At 41.3% G+C, this 15,675-nt stretch overlaps 1 protein-coding gene across 3 annotated transcripts; it reads left to right on the top strand.

Annotated features, from left to right (window-relative positions):
• Positions 1–3,830: 3,830 nt before the first annotated feature.
• On the top strand, positions 3,831–13,962 carry TLR2 (toll like receptor 2). Of its 3 annotated transcripts, none has more exons than XM_049852641.1 (2): positions 3,831–4,031; positions 11,575–13,962. In XM_049852641.1, the coding sequence occupies exon 2, from the start codon at positions 11,591–11,593 to the stop codon at positions 13,940–13,942; it is 2,352 nt and encodes a 783-aa protein (XP_049708598.1). In that variant the 5' UTR covers positions 3,831–4,031; positions 11,575–11,590; the 3' UTR covers positions 13,943–13,962. The 3 variants fall into 3 exon arrangements, with proteins under 3 accessions (XP_049708598.1, XP_049708600.1, XP_049708599.1); XM_049852643.1 differs by having other exon boundaries at positions 3,831–4,108; XM_049852642.1 differs by lacking the exon at positions 3,831–4,031 and adding an exon at positions 4,238–5,120.
• Positions 13,963–15,675: the final 1,713 nt, after the last annotated feature.

Here is a 15,675-nt window from a genome sequence, read left to right as displayed (position 1 = left end):
TTGCTCTTGAGTCAGTTCTAATAGCAACCCTATAGAACAGAACTGCCCCAGAGGGTTTCGAAAGAACAGCTGGTGGATTTGAACTGCTGGCCTTGTGGTTAGCAGCCAATCTTTTACCTATTGTGCCACCAGGGTTCCCACTTGAACTAAGGGGATAATTATATTTGAGCTATTTATTTCATGTGGTATTGTGGGATTTGGATGAGAAAATACATGTGAAAGTGCTTTGAAAACTGTTAAGAACTAAATGAATATAAGCACCAGGCCTGGGAGGGAGGTGTTAATACCTTTGGTAAGAGTGTAGAATTACCTTTACTGTATATAAAAGACAGTTACTACTGCATATTTAATTAAGGGTAAATAAATTATTTCTACATGATGTTGCCAGAGTATTCTAATTACTTCAGGATTACAAAGCAATAACTTAAAGTTCAAATAGAGAAGTAGAGAAATAATAGAGGTTTTTAGTTCCGGAGGTGGGGTGGGGAGGACTAGATGGAAAGATGTTTTCTCAAGCGTCTGAGAAATCACAAGAAAAAAGGTGGTGATTTTGGATTAACAAAAAGTAAAGTCTTTTCAAGCACCTGGAGAGCCTGAGTGTAAGGGACAGAAAGAAATATTCACATAGTAAACTAGATAGAAAAGCTAACTCCACATGGCATAGAAATCCACCCTCTCAAGGCCACATTCACCACTATTGATTAAGGCAGGGTAATACTTGAACCTTTAAAGAGGATTAGGGATGTGGAATCAGGTACGAGAAAAAATCCTGAATTTAGGGTAAAAAAATTCTGGTTTCCAATCCCAGTTAGGTCATTTACCATTTGCATAAAGTTTTCTCATGTGAAGGAGGAGTAAGAATGCTTCCTCCACTTCATACCTCAATCTGTGAAGACGAAATGAAGATAAAAACAAATAAGTTTATTTCCCTTATAAATATTGCTCACTGCCTGTGGCAATGAAGAAAACCAAACTGAAACTGTTTGTGTTTCAAATCACTTACTTGGAGAACTAGGGAAGGAGCAGGGCACCGGAAAGGCCTAGATTCCAAACTATAGGTACCAACAGGAGCCCAAATCTTTCATGATGAGAGGGATGTCGGTGCTAGGAAAAGTTGCTGAAGGGGCAAAACCCACCACAACCTTGAGAAACAAAACTGCATCACTGACGATTGGTTATTGACAAAATGGTTTCGATTGTTCTTTAGAGACTTTCTTTTTAGTGAGCGCAGTCTCTAGAGAAATAGCAAAGGTACGGCAAAGCCAGACTATTTTAAGGATTTCTGCATCACATAAACCGTCATGATGCCTCCTGCGGGGCTTTGTTACTTTTCTGTTTACTCGGTCTTTTCTTGAGCCTCTTTGCTATGAACACCACCACTTTTGTGCTGTCAGGGCTAATTTCATTTTCTATTATCTCTTCTTCAGACCAAATCCCCAGGTGATACTACAGCTGGGCCTCCATATCCTCGGGTTCTGTGTTTGTGGAGTCAACCAACTGTGGATGGAAAATATTTGGGAAAAAAAGAAAGTTCCAAAAAACAAAACTTGAATTTGTTGTGTGCCGAGCTGAATTCACACCAATAAAGTGATGTGCAGGCATACCCTGCTGTAGCCTCCGGCCATTTCACAGGTCCTCAGTCTCTCTCCAGTGCTCATTGTTTCAGCATTGAACACGTACAGACTTTTTTTCTTCTTGTCATTATTGCCTAAACAATACAGTAGAACAACTATTTACACAGCATTTATATTGTATTAGGTATTATAAGTAATCTAGAGATGATTTAAAGTATACAGGAGGATGTGCTTGGATTATATGCAAATGATGCACTGTTTTATGTAAGGAAATTGAGCATCTGCTGATTTTGGTGTGGGGGATCCTGGAACCAATCCCCGTGGATACCGAGGGATGACTCCATATTGTTTTTATAACCTGAACATTATAGAAAGTCTGACACAGCAGCTAACTTTTCTAGTTCTTCAATTTCTTTAGGAACTATATCATTAAAAACAAAACACACAAACATACAAAAAAACTTTTGAGATCTAATACCTTACTCAGACAACTCACTATTTGAAAGAATACAATAGTGTTTTTAACCTTAGTTGTCAGTTACAGAAGTTAAACAGGATTGGGACAAAATATTATCTCTGGTACTATTGCTATGAACTGAAATCAACTTGACAGCAATGGGTTTGGTTTTTGGTATCCTTATTTACTCCTTCAGGCACAAGCCTGTTGTTCTTGGTTTAGATAATGATCGTCGAGTTATTTGAATGCAGCAAAGCACAGACTTGTGGACTGGAAGCAGATTTTGGGAAATACAGGTATCCCCCGCTTTTTGAAAGTTCGCTTTATGCCACTTGACTTTTACAAAAGACCTGTTTTCGTTAACCGAAAGAAAACCAAAGAGGATTTTCCCTTTTACGAAAAAGGTGAAAAGCGAAGCAAAAATAGCGTTCGGCGTGTGTTTTCCAGCGAGCTGTTAATTAGGCAGCATACTCCAAGAGCAAGAGTGGCGTTGCCAAGCTCCTTCCCTTGGAACTACACTCAGTATCTCAGCATCAAGCTGCTATGGCTTTATTTGGTATTATTTAGTAGGTTTTTCTTTGGGGGGGCGGGTCTGGAACCAATCAAAAAATTTCCCAAAATGTTCTACATCCTACTTTGGTGAGTAGCGTCTGGAGTCTTAAAAGCTTGCCAACAGCTATCTAAAATACATCTACTGGTCTCTCCTCATCTGGACACAAGACACAAGGGAAAGATTAGTCCAAAGGACTAATGGACCACAAGTACCACAGTCTCCACCAGATTGAGTCCAGTACAACTAGATGGTCCTTGGTTACCACCACCAACTGCTCTGGCAGGGATCACAATAGCGGTCCTGGAGAGAGTTGGAGAAAAATTTAGAACAAAATTCTAACTCACACAAAAAAGACCGAACTTACTGGTCTGATGGAGACTAGAGACACCCTGAGAATATGGCCCCCTCCCCGACAGCCTTTTAACTCAGTACTGAAGTCACTCCTGAGGTTCTTCATTCAGCCAAAGGTTAGACAGACCCATAAAACACACAATCATACATGTAGCTCAACCATGTATACAGACTAAATGGGCATATCAGCCCACCGCCAAGGAGGAGAAGGCAGAAGGGGACAGGAAAGCTGGATGAATGGAAAAAGGGAGAGTGCTGGCAAGTCGCGGGGTTGGCAACCAACGTCACAAAACAATGTGTATTAATTTTTTAAAGGAAGTTAATTTGCTTGTAAACTTTCACCTAAAGCACAATAAACATTTTTCCCCATTTAAATTAATGGTAATTGTTTCTTCACCTTACACCATTTCAACCTAAAACAGGTTTTATAGGAACGCTCTACTTTCGGATAGTGGGGGAAACCTATATATTCACAGGCGACTAAGGCACTGAAAACCGGGAAAGCGTAATGAGAAACACGATTTACCGACCAAATTCTCGCTTCCAAGGACGGAGAAGAATCAGGAGTGGGGTTTAAAGGTGGTGTGTTTCCAGGTGATGTGGAGAAGACTGGATGCTAGCCATTTCCAAGAAAGCACTGATGGCATGCTTCGCTCCTCTTTGGCAGCCAAATCTGCCTTTGTGCTTCGGAAACGCCTCTAGCATTTCGGCTTTCCTCTCCCCGCCGCGCGCCGGCCGCGAGCCCCTCCAGCCCCGGGGGCTTTCCACCCACCGAGGCCGACGGGGCGCGGGGCACCGGTTTGGCACGATCTAGGCGCCCACCCCGGGGCCCGCCTCCAGCCGGCTCCGACGTCGGTCACCTGACGGAGCCTGCGGGGCAGAGCCGCCGCGGCGCGCCCCGGACTACCGCCGCCTGGCACTGACTGCGCGCGCTCCGCGGCCGGGGGTTTTCCCGTCCGGGGGAGGAAGGGGCGCCCGCCGCACGGACGTTTGCCTTAAATCGCTTCCCTGTCCTCGGCAGGGCTGGAGCTGCTTCCGGGGGCCGGCCCGAGACGGCGAGAAGGCGCGGCCCGTGGCGGCTCCTCGGGCTCCGCGGGTACGTCGGGCCTTTCCTTTGGCGTGGGGAGCGCAGGCGCGCTCGGCTCCCGTCCCTGCCCCGCAGCTCTGCCTGGGGTGAGCCACTGGGATTCCGGTTCCGCCTCGGTACAGCCTGTACCTCGCCCAGGCGGATTAGGTCCGGGCTGAGGGGGCGCGGGCCCAGGCGGGGAGAGCAGGGGTCCCCGGGAACGTCGACGCCTCCGCAGCCCACCTTGGCGCGGGGCTCCGGGGACCGGCGAAGGCCGGGCTGACGTCTGCCCTCGGGGAGGCGGGGGACACCGGACAGGAAAGGGGCACGGCAGAAAGTAAACCCAGCGCCGGCAGAGCTCGAAGCCCTGCGCGCCCAGGCGCATCCCCGTGCCTGCGGCTGTGCCCTGAAGCCCTCCTGCCGGCCGCTCTGTGCGCCCTCACCGCGGCCCCGACCCCCTCGTCTGAGCGGGGGTGGCAAGCGTCTAGTGAAGTTGAACGTGTGCCTCCTGCAAGGGGCGAGTCTGCGCTCGCTGCTGACTGCTGGGATCGAACTTCTGAAGACTGGATTTCGGTTTCCGTGGCTCAGGGGTGGGAGAGGTTCGGAACTTGCATCTGCCTGGAACCGTTGCTCTCTAACCCTGAGCCGAGCCGCTGCGCACATGCAGGCTCCACGCCGGTTTACTTTCTTTCGTGCGCAGAATTTCTGAGTTGTGTCTCTGTTCAGAAAATATTTAAATAGGGACCAGTTAGTTCTTTAAGAATGCTCCGAAGTTCCCCTTACAAGTTCAGCTTTTTGAAACGAGAAGTTGTCTTTAGAACTTAGATGCAAACTAGGAAAAGTGCTTTTCTTGTTAAGAAAAAAAAAAAAAAAAAAAAACACTACCTGTGCAAACAACAGACTGAGGTCATTCTAATCTTGAAGAAGGTCCTGTCTGCACTGTTGCTAGGTCAGCGCTTTCCTAAGGAGCAACTGGAAAGTAGCGCGGTCGGATTTGAAGGGAGAGGCCTACAAAAGGAAATGCAGACGTCGTGGCTATTTGAAAAATGACTTACCAGCATTTTAAGTTTCTTCCTCTTCTAAGCAGAGAATATATGTGTCTTTAAGATTTTTATAATTGTGCGTATTTTATGAACATTGCCGGAAGTTAGTGGCATGTATTCAGAAGTTTTTATCAGTTTATTTTTTGTATTATTTTGTTTAATAATTTGGCTTATTTGGTTAAATAACTCGTTTTGATTTTCATCATTGAGTATGATTTACTATATATTCCATCCTAGGTGTATTTCCTCATAAGAATCTTTTAATAGCTATAAAACCATTGAATTTACTCCTCCCAAGTAGTAGGCTTGCTTGTCAAAATTAGTTTTGCCCCAATATCGTTTAAAGTTTATTTCGCTTTCTTCTTATGCCTCATATGGAAACCCTTGTGGCATAGTGGTTAAGTGCTATGGATGCTAACCAAAAGGTTGGCAGTTCAAAGGCACCAGGCACTCCTTGGAAACCCTGTGGGCAGTTCTACTCTGTCCTGTATGGTCGGTATGAGTCAGAATTGACTAGACGACAATGAGTTTATGCCTCAAAGCTCTGCCTGAGTTGCTGAGTGGTCTGTGGGACAAAACAATATCTGTTGCACCTAAGTCTTCTTTCTTATCTATTATTACACTTAAAAAAACTGTTGCATCTTGCATTAGAGAAAAAAGGACAGATTACCTTCCAAAGAGTTACATTTAAACTGACAGCAAATTTCTTAACAGAAACAAAAACCTAAAGACAATGGCATTTTACCTTCAGTTTTATGCAGAGAAAATAACTGCCAATCTAGAAATGTGCTGTATGAAAATATCTTTCAGAAATGAAACAAATTTTCAGACAAACAAAAATTGAGATAACTCATTAGTAGCAAACCTTCACTAAAGGAAACACTAAATAAAGGATGCCCTCTGGGGAGACAAATATGTGATCCCAGATGAAAGGTGGCAATGCAGAAAGGAACGAAGAGCAAAGGAAATAGTGACTGTGGAGGGAAATCAAAATAAATAATGACTCTTTGAAACAACAGTAATAATGACTTTTGTGAAGTAATTATAATTACAATACATGACTACATGTAATTCAGTAGGAGGGCAAATGGATTTAAAAGGTAGGGAACCCTGGTGGCTAACCAAAAGGTCGGCAGTTCAAATCTACCAGATGCTCCTTGGAAACTCTATGGGGCAGTTCTAATCTGTCCTATAGAGTCGCTTTAAGTTGGAATTGACTTGACTGGACGGCAATGGGTTTGTTTTTCTTGGAAAGTCCTTATGTTGTCTGGGGAAAGGATAAAAATTCTTGTTAACAGCAGATGTTGACGAGGATGTACGTTGTAGTCTCCTGGATAACCAGGAAAAGAGTAGTGAAACAGTGTATAACTTCCAAACTAACAGAGGAAAAAGGTAATGATTAAAAACACCAGAGATTTAAAGGAAGGCAAGAGGAAAACACAGAAGCAGCTCTGCTCCACCCCGCACAGCAGGCTTGCAGGTTAGATACAAACCTTACCTAACTGTGCCGATTGACGTGCAAATTTGCCTTAAAGACAGACTTAGGGACTGAACTCATTCATAATCTGGGGACTGCCTGTACATGTAAAAATTTGTCAGATGCAGCTACATTAGTGCTTAGATGAAAATATATAGCCTCAAGTGCATATATTAGAAAAGAAGAATGGCTGAAAATTAATGAGCAAATCTCCATCTCAAGAAATTAGAAAAAGAACGGTAAAATGAATCCAAAGGAAGCAAAAGGAAGGAAGTGCAAATATAAAAGTAGAAATTAATGAAATAGAAAATGGTATAAAGTCAGAAGTTGGTTTTTGGAAAAATCTAATAAAAATTATAAACTGCTGGCAAGACAATGGAGAAAAACAAAAAAACAAAAACCAAACCCACCTCTGTCGAGTGGATTCCGACTCATAGCGACCCTATAGGCCAGAGTAGAACTGCCCCCATAGAGTTTCCAAGAAGCCCCTGGCGGATTCGAACTGCCGACCTTTTGGTTAGCAGCCGTAGCGCTTAACCACTATGCCACCAGGGTTTCCATGGAGAAAAAAAGCAGGCGCAAATAACTCATCTAAGGAATAAAATGGGGCACATGACTGTAGGTCTTGTAGAGATTGAAATAATAAAAGGGTAAGTACTGTATTTTTTGCAAATAACGCCCCACACATGTAATGTGCGGAAATGATGAAATTAAGGAAAGCAGTTCTGGCATAGTGCGCCTACGCATGTACCACGCACGTCTGGGGCATTTCCAGAAGTGAATTTCAGCCTCATTCACCTGTCTCCTCACAGGTAAATCATATCATTCTGTTCATTTTCTTTAATCTCCTGTTTATGTGTATAAAAATAGTCTAAAGATGTTATTTTACATCATAATTATATAATAAAGTGTTTTAAGCCGTGGTCAAGAAGTCATGGATTGAGTTTGGTAGTCCCCTGATAATCGAAAAATAAATAATTGAAACTGCAATTGTTTCTGTTAATTTAAGTTGGTAATTATAGCACATTAGCTCAACAGTTGAATGTGAAAACCTTGTCAAATCGTCCTAACTGAAACCATTAGGCTATGTTAGGTCTGCTTATTTCAGAGGTTAATTACGTCTCCTTAGTGTCAGTTGAGGAAGCCCTGGTGGCCTAGTCATTAAGAGCTACAGTTGGCATTTCGAATCCACCAGGTGATCCTTGGAAACCATGTGGGGCACTTCTACTATGTCCTATAGGGTTTTTATGAGTTGGAATGGACTGGATGCAACGGGTTTGGTTTTTTTTTCTTCCAGTGTCAATTGAAGTTAGCAACATGTTAAGAAAAATTGGCATTGCATGCTTACAAAAATAACTCATGGTGGGGATTCTGTGTTTGGCAAAAAAAAGAGTAACACGCATGTTACTTGGAAAAGAATACGGTAACTATGTCCATAAATTTGAAAATTTACAGAAAGAAATTCCTTGAAAAACGCAACTTACCAAAACTGATAAGAAAATGAAAATTTGAATAGTTCTATAGCTGTTAAATTTAATCTGTTTCACAAAAACAAAACAAAACCAACTAAGCCAACAATAATAACAGCAAAAACTGCAGGCCTAGGTGATGTCACTGGTGAACTCTACCAAAATTTTAAGAAAAAAAAAAAATGCCCATCTTGCTCAAACTTCTAGAGAGTAGAAAAATACATTTTTATGAGGTCAATGTAACTTTGATTGCAAAGCCAGATGAGAACATTATAAGAAAAGAAATTTATAGGTCACTTTCACTTCTGAATATAGATGCAAAAATTCTAAACAAAATATTACAAATAAAATCCAGCAATATATAAAAAGGATAATACATACAGACTAGCTTGGCTTGATTCTAACAATTCAAGTTTGTCTTAACACACTAAAGTCAATCAATGTAGTTGCCACTATTCATTGAAGGAATAAAGGAGGAAATTCATGTTATCACCTCAATAGATACAGGAAGTGAAAAAGATTTGGATAAAATTCAATATTCAGTAATCAAGAAAATGAAATAAAGGCATAAGGATTGGAACAAAGAAATAAAATTCTTATTATATCTAGATTATATGACTGTGAACATAGAAAATAAAAAAGATAAAACTATTAAAATTACTAAATTAGTTTAGCTAGGTAGGTAGGTTGCTGGATACAAGGTCAATAGTTAAAATTGAATTGGATTTCTATGTGTATATATGTGGGTTGTTGGGCTGTTATTAATTTATAGGGACTCTGTATACTCTGGAAATGAGTCTTCTGTTAGTAATTTGTGTTGTAGGTGTCTTCTTCCATTCTGCGGTTTGCCATTTCATTTTATATACATGAAATTGATAGTTGATTCTGTGTGTGTGGGCGTATAAGTGTGTGTAAAAGTGAAAAAAGTGGGTGTAATACCATTTTCAAAGCTTCAAAAGTATCAAGTACCTAGGAATAAATCTAACAAAATATACTGAAGGAAAACAATAATAAATTATAGTGATATGTGTAAAAAAACCTAAACAAGCCCTGGTGGCGCGGTGGTTAAGCACTTGGCTGCTAACTGAAAGGTCAGAGGTTTGAAGCCACCAGCCGCTCCACAGGAGAAAGAGGTGACAGTCTGCTTCAAATAAATGGAGAAAATTCTCATGCTTACAACTGGAAGATTCAATATTGTAATGATGTCAGTAACTCTCAAATTGATCTATAGATTCAGTGCATTGCCAATTAAAATCACAACAGATTTTTGTTTTGTTTCTGAGACTGACAAGCTGATTATGCAATTTATAAGAAAATGCAAAGGGCCAGTAATAACTAAGACACACTTAAAGAACAAGGAGGAAAGCCTTGCCTCCTGGCTATGAAGCTGTGTTGTAATATTTAATGTAGTGTATTACTGGTGCAAGGATAGACAAAGACCAGTGGATCAGAATAGAAGCTCTGAAACAGAGCGGCTCCTATGTGTGCGTACGATTGCTGACAAAGTAACATTGCCCATATTTCTCCAAGATAAACTTTTTAAAAATGGCTCTGGGTCAATTGGATATTCAAATATTAATGCCAAGTAGCCTACAGACCTAAAATGTGAAAGACAAAGCCATAAAGATTTTTAGAAAATAATGAGAATATTTTCATGATAGCATAGGAAATAAACCTTTTAAAACGGGCTACAAAATCACTATCAGAAAAGAAAATATAAAATTAAAAAGTATCTGTTCATCAAAAGGCTCTGTTAATGGTGAAAATGCAAACCACGGGGCGTAAGATATTTGCAACACAAATAATGGGATTCATTACCAGAGCATATAGTCTCTATAAATTAATAGTAGTAGTAATAACGATAATGACAGCCCAATAGAGAACAATGGGCAAGCAACCTGAACGAGCATTACAAAAGAGGATTTCCAAATGATAAAAAAAAGCCTGTTGCTGTCAAGTTGATTCTGACTCACAGTGACCCTATAGACACATACGAAGATCCTCAAACTCATTATTAATCTAGGAAATGAAAATGCTATAATGAGATGCTGCTACCCATCTACCAAAATGGCTAAAATTAAAAGCCTGACAGTGCACGGTGGTGGCAAAATACTGAGCGACTGGGACTCTGACGCAGCGCTGAGAGGCCTGTGAATTATGGTGTACAAAAAAAAAAAAAACAAACAAAACCAAACCCAGTGCCTTCGAGTCGATTCCGACTCATAGCGACCCTATTACGGTGTAGCCACACTGAAATGCTGATATCCACTGGGGGAAAGGTCAGAAATGTGTTTATATGCTGACATAGAAAGTTGTTCATGCTGTATGTTTTTAGATGGAAAACTGAAATCCGTAATAAATATTCATGGAATGATCTCATTTATGTGAAAAAGAGAGGAGGGGATGTAAAGTAATGGCAATCGTGTGGCCATAAAAGTTCTGGCTGCAACAACCTTTTAAACTCCCAGACAAGCGCGCATTAACATTATTGATGCTTTACTTCTCTGTGCCTCTAGGTCGTATAGCCTAGGCCCTCAGAAATTCTTAGCCTCTGTGAATGTGGGAAACTAGTTTTATCCACAAAAAGCTTTGTTCTTGGGATTACATTTTTTGAAAAGGATGAGGTAGTGGAATGAGCAAATACAGACCAAGAAGGGCAGGTGCGGGAATGGAGGAGCCGAGTGGAGCCAGAGAAGGATGTAGGGCCCCGAAGGTGGGCAGAGAGCCAAGGGCCAGATTCATGGTTGACAGGAAACTAGTAGTTGTGGTGTAGGCAGCTTTAGTTCCCCCATATTCCTCTAAACAGCCCATCAGGCTTCAGCACTGCTTTCTGCACTTCTCTGCAGCCCCAAGGAAGAGAGGGTTCTGATGGTGCAATTGTCCCTGAACCCAGTGAACCACTGCTCCACCTGGGGCGCCCAACATCCCTCCTGTTTTGTGCCCGCTAGTAGGACTGTTTAGTCAGATGGGAAATTACCAAGGTTCTGTCCACCTGCACAGAAGTAGTAGGTGCAAGGCAGGTTGGTGAGCATGGGACCTTTTTCTTTTGGTGAAAAAATGTGGTGCTCCTGGAGCTGTACTCAGTGAATGCTTGTCAAATCAGAGTTGTGTTTTTGCTCTGAGATCTCTATGACTCAAGGCGGCATTGACGCAGGGAAAGAACATGCTTAAATACAAGAAGGTTTGAAGTGTAGGACAAGGTGATTTTTAAGTCCCATATGCTTAAGCCTAGCGTGTTTCTTAAACTGCTTGCTTGTTCATTCCTTCATTCCTTCGTTTAGTCATTCTTTCAACCCATGTTTATCAAGTCCTGCTATATACTCTCAGATGGTGGTATACTTATAAGTGGCCGTATACCTGGTTCAGTGTTGCTGGATGTGTCCGGGAATTCACTTTTTTTTTTTTTTTTTTTACCCCCGTTCATGTTTCATTTGCCTTTCTGTTTTTTTTTTTCCTGGTAACTGTTTGTGTGTGTTATGCCTTATAAAGTGTTTCTCAAGAATCAGAATTACGGTATGCTATGAAACCAACGGGGTGTTGGGGTTATGAAACCTAATCACTCATTTGAACTTTTTTATTTGTAGGTTGAATCACTGGACAATGCTACATTCTTTGTGGATACTGTGGGCCTTGGGGGCCACAATCAGCCTCTCCAAAGGAGGGTCCCCTGATCAGGTTTCTCTGTCCTGTGACCCTATGGGTGTCTGCGATGGCCACTCCAGGTCTTTGAACTCCATTCCCGCAGGGCTTACAGCAGCTGTGAAAAGCCTTGACCTGTCCAACAATGAGATTGTGTATGTCGGCAACACTGACCTGCAGATGTGTGTGAACCTCAAAGCTTTGATTCTGAAGTCCAATGAAATTAATAGAATAGATGAAGACGCTTTTCTGCCCCTTGGAAGTCTCGAACGTTTAGACTTATCCTATAATTACTTATCTCATTTATCATCCTCCTGGTTCAGGCCCCTTTCTTCCTTGCAATTCTTAAGCTTACTGGGAAATGTTTACAAAGAACTTGGGGAAACATCTCTTTTTTCTCATCTGACAAACTTGCGAGTCTTGAGGGTAGGAAACATTTACACCTCTAAGATTGAGGAGAAGGATTTTGCTGGAATAACTTTTCTTGAGGAACTTGAGATTGATGCTTCAAATCTCCAGAGTTATGAGCCAAAAAGCTTGAAGTCAATTCAGAATATAAGTCATCTGATCCTTCATATGAGACAGCCTATTTTACTGCCGGTGACTTTTGTAGATCTTTTAAATTCCTTGGAATATTTTGAACTGAGAGATACTGATTTGCACACTTTGCATTTTCCAGAACTACCTGTCAGAGAAACCAACCCATCGATTAAAAAGTTCACATTTAGGAATGTAGAAATCACTGATGAAAGTGTTAATGAAGTTATGACACTGTTCAGTTATGGCTCTGAATTTTTAGAATTAGAGTTTGATGACTGTACCCTTAATGGAATTGGTAATTTTGATCCATCTTTTATGGAAAAAATTAAAGATCCAGGTAAAGTAGAAACATTAATAATACGGAAGCTACATATTCCACAGTTTTACTTATTCTATGATTTGAGTAGTATATATGCACTCACAGGAAACGTTAAAAAAATTACAATAGAAAACAGCAAGGTCTTTCTGGTTCCTTGTTCACTTTCACAACATTTAAAATCATTAGAATACTTGGATCTTAGTGAAAATTTGATGGTTGAAGAATACTTGAAAAATTCAGCTTGTGAGGGTGCCTGGCCCTCCCTACAAACCTTAATTTTAAGGCAAAATCATCTGACATCATTAGAAAAAACTGGAGAAACTTTGCTTACTCTGAAAAACCTGACTAGTCTTGATATCAGTAAGAATAGTTTTAAGTCTATGCCTGAAACTTGCCAGTGGCCAGAAAAGATGAAATATTTGAACTTATCCAGTACACAAATAGATAGTTTAACCTATTGCATTCCCCGGACACTGGACATTTTAGATGTTAGCAATAACAACCTCAATTTGTTTTCTTTGATCTTGCCACAACTCAAAGAACTTTATATTTCCAGAAACAAGTTGAAGACTCTACCAGATTCCACCTTCTTACCCATGTTACTAGTCATGAAAATCAGCGGGAACACAATAAATACTTTCTCTAAGGAGCAATTGGAATCCCTTCAAAACCTGAAGACTTTGGAAGCGGGCGGAAACAACTTCATTTGCTCCTGTGAATTCCTGTCTTTAACTCAGGAGCAGCAAGCACTGACCCAGGTCCTGGTCGATTGGCCAGAAAACTACCTGTGTGACTCTCCATCCCATGTGCGGGGCCAGCGAGTGCAGGACACGCACCTCTCGGTTGCTGAGTGCCACAGGACAGCCCTGGTGTCTGCTGTGTGCTGTGCCCTTCTTCTGTTCATCCTGCTTGTGGTGGCTTTGTGCTACCGTTTCCATGGGCTGTGGTACATGAAAATGATGTGGGCTTGGCTCCAGGCCAAAAGGAAACCCAAGAAGGCACCCAACAGGGACATCTGTTATGACGCCTTTGTTTCTTATAGTGAAAGGGATTCCTACTGGGTCGAGAACCTTATGGTCCAGGAGCTGGAGAACTTCGACCCCCCCTTTAAGTTGTGTCTCCATAAGCGGGACTTTGTTCCTGGCAAGTGGATTATTGACAATATCATTGACTCCATTGAGAAGAGTCACAAAACTGTCTTTGTGCTTTCTGAAAACTTCGTGAAGAGTGAGTGGTGCAAGTATGAACTGGACTTCTCCCATTTTCGTCTCTTTGATGAGAACAATGATGCTGCCATTCTCATTCTTCTGGAGCCCATTGAGAAGAAAGCCATTCCTCAGCGGTTCTGTAAACTGCGGAAGATTATGAACACCAAGACCTACCTGGAGTGGCCCAATGATGAAGCTCAGCAACAAGGGTTTTGGCTAAATTTGAGAACTGCAATAAAGTCCTAGCTTCCTTCACTAAAGGACAATTTGGGCCTAGTTCTGGTCTTTAATTCACTAGCAGTGTAACTAAATTCATTCTGATATAACTATATAAAAACCACAGGAACGTACACTAGCATTTGAGGACTTATTAAAACTACTAAAACTCTTAACATTTTATCAGGAGTGCTGTTTTATAAAAATTGCTATCAGATTGAAAAATGGCTCTTAGTTTTTCTTTATGCTTTAAGGTAACCATGATCTGAAGTCCATTACTGACACCTGAATTATCTGTAGCGATCGGGCTTATTCATTAGGAAGTAGCAAGAGTCTCTGTGAGGAGACTCTTCCATGTCTGCCTAGAGAGTGCCTTCTTTGTCCCATTCAGCTGAGACCACCTTCTGGGCCACTGCTCTAAAGAGCAAGGAGGCAAAATGTTAGGGTCACTCAGCCAAACTTGTTGCTATTCCTAGAAGAATGTGCTATTTGTTTCCATCCAAGTTTACAGGATAGGCCCTTAGAGGGTGTATTTCCCTGTGAACTAGGCCTGTCTCTTGGGTTTCTCCAGCCACACTTCTTGAGAGAGGGTACATAATACAAAATACAGTCAATGATTTTTCCATTAAAAAATAACATTATTAATGTAAACAAAATTCTCAGTTTATGGAAGTTTGAAAGAAGTCTCTCACTTCCATGACTCTGCTCTTCATGCTTTCACTACCTGTTAAATTCTAGTCTCTAGCTGCTCTTTACTTGGCTCTCAATCCCTTCCTTCTAGTCTCTCTCCCTGAATATTGTTGCTTTTTTCTTCTTTGCAAAGGATTGTTTCTAATCCTAAAAAGGCCTTCCTTTTTGTGTCCCCTTCTGAATATTTAAAAAACTAGATGTGAGCTAAATAGATTTTTAAACAAGATGGGGTCATCATGAGTCGGAATCAACTTGATGGCAAGTAACAACCAATATACTTGGAGGTTCCCCGTAACATCAAAGAAAATAGTTTAACACACAATGATTTAAAAGAGAGATACCGCTATGTACATTCGTTTTATAATCTAGCTTGAATAATACATTAAAATGAAATGCAGTGTTTCTTGCTGAGAGCTGTTTATGGATTCTGTTCACCTTTCTCCTAAAGCAGGGAACCACATGTGAAAGGAAGTGAGCCTCCTGCTGTCTGCTCAGTTCTCAGCCAGAGCAGGGTTGTACAGTTATGAGGGCTCTGAATTCAGAAAGACCTGGGTTAGTAGATGTGTAACCATGGGCAAGTCACTTGACCTGACCAAATGTTTTCCTGTCCTTAAAATGGGGTAACGATATCGACTTCACAGGGTATTGGGAGTATGAAATGCAGTAATGTAAGTACACCACCACGCACACACCCCTTGGTTACCATTCACAGTGGAGGGGTGAGAGAGAGGAAGGAAAGAGTACCAAGCCTATGACAATGGGAATGATGGGTGTACTTGTAGGTGGGAGGGATGCCTGTAGTAGATGTTAGCTATTACGATTATAATTATTTTCCAAGAAGTGACTCATTTCCTTACATATTATGGCTTTTCTGTGTATGAGTGCTAGCAGGGATATAAGGGACCCTATTGTTTACAGAAAAATACCCAAAGAAGTAAGTTTGTTAAGGCTTTGGTCCTTGAGAAACTCACACATATACACAGATATAATCCTATATACACTGAGATACACTCACAGGAGGGTGTTGGGGAAGACATAGTAGCCAGCCTAAGGAAAAATGGACAAGCCCAGAA

This window comes from Elephas maximus, chromosome 13, assembly GCF_024166365.1.
Source record: "Elephas maximus indicus isolate mEleMax1 chromosome 13, mEleMax1 primary haplotype, whole genome shotgun sequence".
NCBI classification, from domain to species: Eukaryota; Metazoa; Chordata; class Mammalia; order Proboscidea; family Elephantidae; genus Elephas; species Elephas maximus.
This window is presented reverse-complemented; position numbering and strand designations above follow the sequence as displayed.